The sequence below is a fragment of the Cajanus cajan genome, chromosome 2, assembly GCF_000230855.2.
Source record: "Cajanus cajan strain Asha chromosome 2, NIPB_CcT2T_4, whole genome shotgun sequence".
Lineage (NCBI taxonomy): Eukaryota > Viridiplantae > Streptophyta > Magnoliopsida > Fabales > Fabaceae > Cajanus > Cajanus cajan.
Genome location: NC_138518.1, coordinates 40,363,756 through 40,373,325, shown reverse-complemented (window position 1 = coordinate 40,373,325; position 9,570 = coordinate 40,363,756). Strand labels below are relative to the sequence as shown.

The following is a 9,570-nucleotide window of genomic DNA, read 5'->3' as shown; positions in this document are numbered from 1 at the left end:
TTAATCATATTTCGTAGCTTATAATGATCCTTTTGATCATGATTGTTTCTAAATTCTAATAGAGTATACATATGATCTAGAGAAAAAATAACAGAACTTATTATTTTTCATCCCATAAAATTCAAAGCAATGCCATGATTATTTCAGGGCTCACCCTTAAATAAAAAGAAGAGATATTGAACAGTGATTAAAGTAAACATAATAATAATTATAAGAGTAAGGTATGATTTCTGCCACCACATGTACTAAGTAGTTTTCCCGAATTTGTGGAAGAATAGAGAGAAGTAACGGTGAAGTAAGAAGATGCAAAGGAAAATTAAAGGGTCTTGTCCTTTTTGACAAATGAAGTAAGTAATTGGATGTTTAGATGTTAAGCAATTACAAATTGTTTTCCTAGAAGTGTACCAAAAGTGTTGTTTTCCTAGAATTTACTGCCACAGCTGGTTGGCTGAGGAATTTGATTCCATGCTTGTGTCTTTAGCAGTAAAAGTAAGATAGGGTAGAAATTTGCATGAATTGGATTGAACGAATACAACGTAGGAAAGACATTAAGTAGGGTGAGTTAAGGTGCATATGGCAATTCATTGTCGGTTTGTCACAACAGAAGAACAATGCGCTTTCAATATAAACTCCCTAAAATTTCGTGCAGAGGGTATCTGATATGTGTATATCTCCTTCACAAACCACAAGAGCAAAAGGGTGGAAACAGAATCAAGCTAGCTTCATAGAAGGTTCAACAAGGTAAGAAAATATATTTGTTTTTTTTATTTTGCACAGCCTTGAAAATGAGCTTTGGAAGTAGAGGGAAGGTGAAAGACACAAGCTTGAGCACATCAGCTGAAAGCAACATGAACACAAAGAGGGACAAAACACTGGCTCAGTACAGTGCAGATGCTGAGATTCTGGCTGAGTTTGAGCAGTCTGGTGTGTCTGGCAAATCATTTGACTACTCAAGGATGGTTCTTGACCCTCCCAGGTTAGTGTCTGAGGAGAAAATGATTGCTTATTTGTCCAAAATCCAAAGGGGTGGCCTTATCCAACCCTTTGGTTGCATGCTTGCAATTGAGGAACCTACTTTTAGGGTCATTGGGTACAGTGAGAATTGCTTTCAGTTGTTGGGTTTGGAGAGGAAAATTGACTCTAAGCAGTTCATGAGTCTGATTGGGGTTGATGCCACAACCCTTTTCACTCCCCCTTCTGGCGCTTCCCTTGCAAAAGCTGTGGCTTCAAGGGAAATTTCCCTTTTGAACCCAATTTGGCTCTATGCAAGGGCAACCCAGAAGCCATTTTATGCCATACTTCATAGGATTGATGTTGGGATTGTGATTGATTTGGAGTCTGCGAGGTCGAGTGATCCGGCATTGTCACTTGCTGGGGCAGTTCAGTCGCAGAAGCTGGCTGTTAGGGCAATTTCAAGGCTGCAATCTCTTCCTGGGGAAGATATTGGTCTATTGTGTGACACTGTTGTTGAGGAAGTGCAGAAGCTCACCGGATATGACAGGGTTATGGTTTATAAGTTTCATGAGGATGATCATGGTGAGGTTGTATCTGAGATTAGGAGGTCAGATTTGGAGCCTTACTTGGGTTTGCATTATCCTGCCACGGATATCCCTCAAGCCTCTCGCTTCTTGTTCAAGCAAAACCGAGTTAGGATGATTTGTGATTGCCATGCAAAGCCAGTTAAGGTCATTCAGAGTGAAGAATTAAGGCAACCTCTTTGCTTGGTGAACTCAACCCTTAGGTTACCACATGGTTGTCACGCACAGTACATGGCTAACATGGGCTCAATTGCCTCTCTGGTCATGGCAATTATAGTTAATGGAAATGATACAACAAGGCTTTGGGGTTTGCTTGTTTGTCATCACACTTCGCCACGCTACGTGTCTTTCCCGGTTCGCTATGCTTGTGAGTTCCTAATGCAGGCTTTTGGACTGCAGCTTTACATGGAGATTCAATTGGCATCTCAGATGGCAGAGAAGAGAATTCTTAAAACACAAACCTTACTGTGTGACATGCTCCTTCGTGATGCACCGTTTGGCATTGTGAATCAATCACCAAGTATAATGGATCTGGTAAAGTGTGATGGGGCTGCCTTGTATTATGATGGAAACTGTTGCTTGTTAGGCACAACCCCAACTGAAACACAGGTGAAAGACATTGCAGAATGGCTACTTAGTAATCATGGAGACTCAACAGGTTTGACAACAGATAGTTTGGCTGATGCTGGTTATCCAGGCGCTGCTTCGCTTGGTGATGCAGTTTGTGGCATGGCTACAGCAAGAATTGATTCAAAACATTTCTTGTTCTGGTTCAGGTCTCACACTGCAAAGGAAATGAAATGGGGAGGAGCCAAGCACCATCCTGAGGATAAGGATGATGGAGGAAAAATGAACCCAAGGTCATCATTTAAAGCTTTTCTTGAAGTAGTCAAAAGCAAAAGTTTGCCTTGGGAAATTTCAGAAATCAATGCTATTCATTCATTACAACTAATAATAAGAGATTCCTTCCAAGACACACAGAACACTGGTCCAAAGACTTTAAATTATGTACAGAAAAGTGACACTGCAACTGGAGGCGTTGATGAACTCAGTTCAGTGGCACTTGAAATGGTGAGACTAATTGAGACAGCAACTGTCCCAATTTTTGGGGTTGATTCAGGTGGCATAATCAATGGATGGAATTCAAAAATTGCTGAATTGACAGGTCTACAGGCCATTGAAACTATGGGGAAATTGCCGGTAAATGAAATTATACACCCAGACTCGTGTGACACTTTTAAAAATACTCTAAGCAGAGCCTTGCAAGGTAAATCAGTTCTTGTAGAAATGTTAAACTTAGAGTTTTATCTTTATTAACTCACTCAAATGTTATTCATGATTTATTGTTATTTTGATTCCTTCTGCCTCAGGGTTATGCACTCATAGCATGTGTATTGATTACTGATGATTTTTCAGGCCAGGAGGACAAAAATGTGGAGTTGAAAATAAAACAATTTGGGCTTCATCAACAAAAGGAAGTTGTATATCTCATGGTCAATGCTTGTACTAGTAGGGACTACACAGATGCTATTGTTGGGGTATGCTTTGTAGGCCAAGACATCACTTATGAGAAAGTGGTTCAAGATAAATTCATCAAGTTGGAAGGTGATTACAAAGCTATAATACAGAGTCTCAGTCCACTGATTCCACCCATATTTTCTTCTGATGAGAATGCATGCTGCTCTGAATGGAATGCAGCCATGGAAAGGCTAACTGGTTGGAAAAGAGATGAAGTCGTTGGAAAATTGCTTCCTGGTGAAATTTTTGGAAGCTTTTGTCGACTAAAAGGTCAAGATACACTGACTAATTTTATGATTTTACTATATCGTGGAATAAGCGGTCAAGATTCTGAGAAGTTACCGTTTGGATTTTTTGATAGAAATGGAGAATTTATAGAGACTTTTATAACAGCAAACAAGAGAGTTGATGCTGGTGGGAATATGTTTGGTTGTTTCTGCTTCTTGCAGATTGTAACACCAGACTCGAATCAGCCCTCTGAAGAAGAACACAGGCCTAGAGGCAGGGAAAACATTTCTGAATCTAAGGAGCTGGCCTATATACTGCAAGAGATGAAGAAACCTTTAAATGGTATAAGATTCACACACAAACTTTTAGAAAATACCAGAGTCTCAGAAAATCAAAAACAATTTCTTGACACTAGTGGTGCATGTGAAAGGCAAATCATGGCAATTATTGAGGGTACAAATTTAGGAAGTATTAATGAAGGGTAAGTGTTTTTGTTGCATTTTGATAGGCATAAATTCTCTCTGAATTGTACTTTCCTTTCCTTTCTTCATTTGTAATGGTAGATGTTTAAAATAAGGTTAAATATGCTTTTTGGTCCTTATAAATTTCAGATTTTCTATTTTAGTACTTATAAAATTTTTTGTTGCCAATTTTTATTCCCTCGCTTATTTCTGCCATCAACATCAGTCCCCATGAGGGACTAAAAATAGGCAAAAGTAGAGCAAAAATTTAAGTCCCAGGATTGATATTGAAGGCAGAAAATAAATGAGAAACTAAAATTGAATAACTTATTTTATAGAAACTAAAAACAGAAATCTGAAATTTTACAGGGTCAAAAAATATATTATAACACTTTTATTTATGTTCCACGCATACATACAGGCATGCCTTCAGATTACAAATATAAACATACAATACTACTGACTTTGTTTTTCATATTTTATGCTCGTACTTGCAGCACATTGCAGCTAAACATGGAAGAATTTGTTCTTGGAAATATTTTAGATGCCATTGTCAGCCAAATCATGATGTTGATAAGAGAAAAGAACTTGCAACTGTTTCATGAAATTCCTGATGAAATAAAGATGCTTTCTCTATATGGCGACCAAATTAGGCTTCAGGTGGTCTTGTCTGACTTTTTGCTTAATGTAGTCAATCATACACCATCTCCAAATGGCTGGGTAGAAATCAAGATTTCACCTGGTTTAAAGATAATACAGGATGGTAATGAGTTTATCCATCTGAAGTTCAGGTACAAAAAACCAAGAATTTATTTCTCCATAGACCATTCATAGATGATTAATTAATTTGGTTGCTATTAGTTTACCCTTCTGGTGATGTGTTTAGCCTTTGCCATATATTGAGTCTGTTTGTTTAAACTTTTTTCTTTTAAAAACACTTCTTTTTAATAAAATAAGCACTTATTATTTTATTTTTTTTGATGTGTTTGTCTAAATTTTTTTTTTTTTTTAAATAAGCAGTTTTTTGCTTTTTTTAAGAAACAACGCTTATCTGTTACTAACAGAAATTTTTTTTTTTAAAAAAAACACTTGTTTAGAAACACTTATTTTCAAGTTTAAACAAACAGACACATTATATTTTTTTGACTTAATGAAAGTTGAATTCTCCCATGTTTGTTATCCATGATATTTATGTTTGGTTCATGACTGAATCAGTTATGGTTTTATATTTAACATTTAGACCTTTGTGGCAAGTGTGGGTCAAGCTTCCTCTAACTTGAACTAACCACATGTTGCATTGCCTATATTTTCTGGTTATCAAATATTATAGATCCATTTGCAGTTCAGCTTTTTTTTTTTTTTCTCTCTTATTGTTTTAATTGGCTGCAGTTATCCGTTATGGAAATTGATATTGATCACATAGGTGTAGATAGACCTCCAAATTATGTTATGAAAAAGCATATTTACTAGACAAAAAAAATTCCATCTAGTCAACAACAAAGAAAGCATGATGCATTCAACAACAATGGAAGCCCACCATTGAGTGGCAAGTAAAATGTGCTATCATTCACTTTTAGGTGATCTCTGTACTATTTTAGACAATTTCCCGGACACTTGAAATTATGTTAAGCCTATGATTCCTTTTTCATTTACTTCAACTAAATGTCTCCTTATGGCTTGGTTTTGTCATAAGGCTTTACTTTTAGACCTTCTGGTCGTCTTGACTAGAAATGCCAACTTAGAAACAGTTTAGATTAGCCTTTAGGCTCTAGCTTATGGGAGTGTTTTTTCATTGTAGAACCTTACTGTCAAGACTTTCTAAGGCGAGAATATTGAACTCTGTTCGAGTTTATAGTTGGTTTTGGGGGAATTTAGAGAATTTAGATGAGATTTTAAAAAGGTTGGGTCGGAAAGGTTGATGTTAACTAATACAAGAAGTTTGATTGGTTTTACTTTTTTTATTCATTTTATTTTCTTTTACAAAATAGTTGAAAAGTGTTTCCAAAACTGCCCTTCACTCTTTCGCTTCTAGTCCTATGATATATATATATATAGGAGAGATCCGTTTACTTTAGGAGTAAGTCTAATTAGACTTATTCCGCTCAATAACTTATGTTCTATATCAAATTTTTTAATACATAGATCAAGTCTGCAAATTTTTAAAAAATTTGAAAATCATTTGATACTTTATTTTATTAATTCAAATTAACTTATAAAATGATTTTATGATTATTCGTCGATTTGAATTAATGAAATGAAGAATTAAATGATTTTCAAATTTTCTTAAAATTTGTAAACTTGATTTATGTATTAAGAACTTTAAGTCCAACGGTTAGATCGTTAAAAATTATTGTAAAACATAAGTTATTGAACTGAATAAGTATAGATAGACTTACTCCTGGAGTAAATGGAATCCTCTTCATATATATATATATATATATAGTTTATTTTTCTTTCTTTAGTTTGAATCTACAACAGTAGATAAAGGAAATACCATTTTTTGGTTTTCACTCTTCTTTACCTTTTAATGACTGCAACTTTTCTTTATTTTTCATTTTTACACTCTGTCCTTTAGTAACCGCAAGTCTCCTTTAAATCGAGCTCACTCACTTTCTATCATAACTGATGCAATACATGTATTAAACATAGTTCATTCTCTTATTTTTTTTATGTTTTACTTTTTTATTTAGATAAAATATATAAAAGTACGAAGTGTTTGACTCTATTAATAGTCAATAATAATGTTTTTTTAGATGATCGCCACCTTCTGTCAGTTTAGATTCTAAACATTACTCAGCTTTAGCCCAATCTACAAAGTTAAAGCCATAAACACATATATAATGCAAATAAGCCTATACTCGTGATTGTATGAACCATTTCATGGGATAATCATTCTTGCGTTTTAGAAATAGTCATAGTTTTAGCCTCAAAGTGTTGTGATGCTTACTTTGAAAATGTCCTCTAAATTAGAATATTAGTAGAAGCTCATTTTACTAAATTCTTCCTGCAGAATGACTCATTTCGGTCAAGGTCTTCCTTCGGATGTTCTTCATGATATGTTCGAAGGAGGGAATCAATGGACTACACAGGAAGGTCTAGGACTATATATGTCCAGGAAAATCCTCAGTAGGATGAATGGTCATGTTCACTACGTCAGAGAACAAAATAAGTGCTATTTTCTCATTGATCTTGAAATTAGAACAAGAAAAGAAAGGCAAAGGAATCTCCATGCAGAGACAAGCATGTTAAGTTAGTTTTGTTTTCTTGATGCTTTTACAAGTGAAAGGGGTGTGAAGGGTCATTCGCAGAGAGTGGTCTGTAATCCCTTGCTTTGAAGCTTGACAGATATGGCAAGTGCTCATCTCAACACCGGGATTGATCTTATAATACACACTGAAGGAAGTCTCTGCTTGTGAAGGAAAATTTTAGCCAATATAAATACCTTTGTAATATGTCTTGAAAATATTATAGTAACACAGAGTAGAATACTAGAATGCCAAGAGAAATTTTTAATATTGTATGCTCCTTCCTGCTAAGAGGAATTTTGAATATTGTATGTCCCTTCCTCCAAAGATAAGCATGGCCAATGATTGTTTGTAATACTAATATCTTATATATGTTGGAAAATCTTAAATTTCTAGAGATTCCGAGATATCCGATTTAAGTTATCTGGAATTATTTGATTTATCTTTTGAGTTATTTTGTTTCAAATTAGATAAGATAGTTTTTTGATAAGTTTTGATTTGATAAGATATTTTATTATCTTCTTGTTAGTTCAGTACGTTGTAAAATGGCTATTTAAAGGTCATCTCTTATTCAATAAAAAATACAGTGAGTTGCTACGTTCACCCACAATTTTAGTATTACTTGTCTCTCTTATTTTTTTTCTACAAATTGGTATCAGAGCTTTATGCTCTGAGTGCCGAGTGTGAGAGGAAAACAGTGTGCGCCTGTGAAGGAGGAAGAAAGAAGAAAGAGAGAGTAATGGCAAAGGTTGTGAATGGAATGACCGTACCACAACTGTCAAAGAAAACCAATTATGATAATTGGTGTTTACAGATGAAGACCCTGTTGGGTTCCCAAAGTCTATGGGATATAGTGGAGAAGGGGTTTCAAGAACCCGAGGAGGACGAAGACCAATCTGTGGCTCAGATTACCGCATTGGAAAAGACACGAGTGAAGGACAAATCGGCTTTGTATTTTTTGTACAATGCCGTGGATGAGTCAGGCTTCGAGAAGATTGCAAACGCTGCATCTTCAAAGGAAGCATGGAAGATCTTGGAGGTTGCGCATAGAGGTAACCACCGTGTCAGACAGATCCGACTTCAAACTCTCCGAGGAGAGTTTGAGTGTTTAAAGATGGAGGATAAGGAACAAGTATCCGAGTACATAACTCGGGTGGAGAAGGTGGCTAACCAACTCGGAAGGAATGGGGAGTCAATGCCAGCAAGTAGAATTGTGGAGAAAATCTTGAGATCATTAACAGATGATTTCGAGAGTATCGCATGCGTAATTGAGGAGTCAAAGGACTTGTCAGTCCTCTCAATGGAAGAGCTCGCTAGGTCACTCGAAGCCCACGAACAAAGGAGGAGGAAGATGAAGAATACACTTGATCAAGCATTACAGGTGCAACTTAATTTGAATGAAACTCGGAACACCCAGGGCCGAACATTAGGAGGCAAAGGACGAGGTGATATGGAGGACGAGGCAAAGGACGAGGTGATCATGGAGGTGATCAAGGACGAGGTAGAGGACGAGGTGATCATGGAGGTGGACAAGGACGAGGTGATCGTAGCCAAGGAAGTCAGCCGAGGTCCGAGGTGGAATGTTATAAGTGTGGAAAACTCGGCCACTACGCAAAAGAATGCAGATCGGCAAATTGCTACAACTGTGGCAAATACGGTCACATAGCAAAGTATTGCCGAGCTAAAACCCGAAGTGAAGAGAAAGAGAAGAATCTTCTCACAGAAGAAGAGGACGAGGAAGCAAGAATTTTGATGATGACGCAGAGCTCGGAGACCAAGCTACATCCGAGTTGTGCCTCCGAGGATGAGCTAAACTTGAGTTGCGTGGAGAGATCAGCAGTTGAGCTTCCAAGCTCAGATGAGAAGTCAGAAGCCGAGCTTGATTCGAGTTGCTTAAACAACTCGGTCTGGTATTTGGACACTGGGGCGAGCAATCATATGTGTGGAGAAGAGAGTTTCTTCAACGAACTCATCAAGGTGAAGGCTGGATTCGTGTCATTTGGAGATGATTCCAAGGTTGCGGTAAAAGGGCATGGAACCATCAAGTTTATGCAGAAGGATGGACGAGTTGGAGAAATAAGAAATGTCTACTACGTTCCCGAACTTAAGAGCAACATCTTAAGCATGGGGCAGATGATGGAGAAAGGCAACTCGGTTCTGATGAAGGATCGAGTGCTTTATTTGAAGGACAAGCATGATCGTTTAATAGCCCGAGTGGAGATGAAAAAGAATCGGATGTATAAACTGAAGCTGAACATCATTCAAAATAAGTGTTTAAAGCTGGACGTGAAGGATGAAGCAATAATGAGGCATTCTCGTCTTGGGCATTTAAACTTTGGAGGTTTGGTCGAGCTATCAAGGAAGGAGTTGGTGCACGGACTGCGTGGTGATGAGTTTGACAAGAAGTTTTGTGAAGCGTGTGTACTCGGAAAGCATTCAAGAACAAGTTTTCCGAGCTCGTCCGAGTACAAAGCAAAGGAGCAAGACATCTACAACTCCATTGACGAGTTACATGTAGTGTGTCTATTGACAGGAACAGAAGATATAAAGTTTGAAGAGGCGGTACTTGATGAGAGATGG

General features: G+C 37.0%; 1 protein-coding gene across 1 annotated transcript; it reads left to right on the top strand.

Moving 5' to 3' along the window:
- Nucleotides 1-203: 203 nt before the first annotated feature.
- PHYE (phytochrome E) lies at nucleotides 204-7,397 on the top strand. The gene is made up of 5 exons (XM_020361026.3): nucleotides 204-347; nucleotides 650-2,805; nucleotides 2,955-3,765; nucleotides 4,243-4,536; nucleotides 6,756-7,397. Exons 2-5 carry the CDS (start codon nucleotides 786-788, stop codon nucleotides 6,997-6,999), a joined length of 3,369 nt encoding a protein of 1,122 aa, XP_020216615.1. The 5' UTR covers nucleotides 204-347; nucleotides 650-785; the 3' UTR covers nucleotides 7,000-7,397.
- The last annotated feature ends 2,173 nt before the right edge of the window (nucleotides 7,398-9,570 follow it).

Bases quoted from the DNA above. Each gene is read 5' to 3' on its own strand.
- PHYE (XM_020361026.3), top strand. From the start codon at position 786: ATGAGCTTTGGAAGTAGAGGGAAGGTGAAAGACACAAGCTTGAGCACA. The intron at 2,806-2,954 runs GTAAATCAGTTC...ATGATTTTTCAG, and splicing joins TCTAAGCAGAGCCTTGCAAG to GCCAGGAGGACAAAAATGTG. The intron at 3,766-4,242 runs GTAAGTGTTTTT...TCGTACTTGCAG, and splicing joins TTAGGAAGTATTAATGAAGG to CACATTGCAGCTAAACATGG.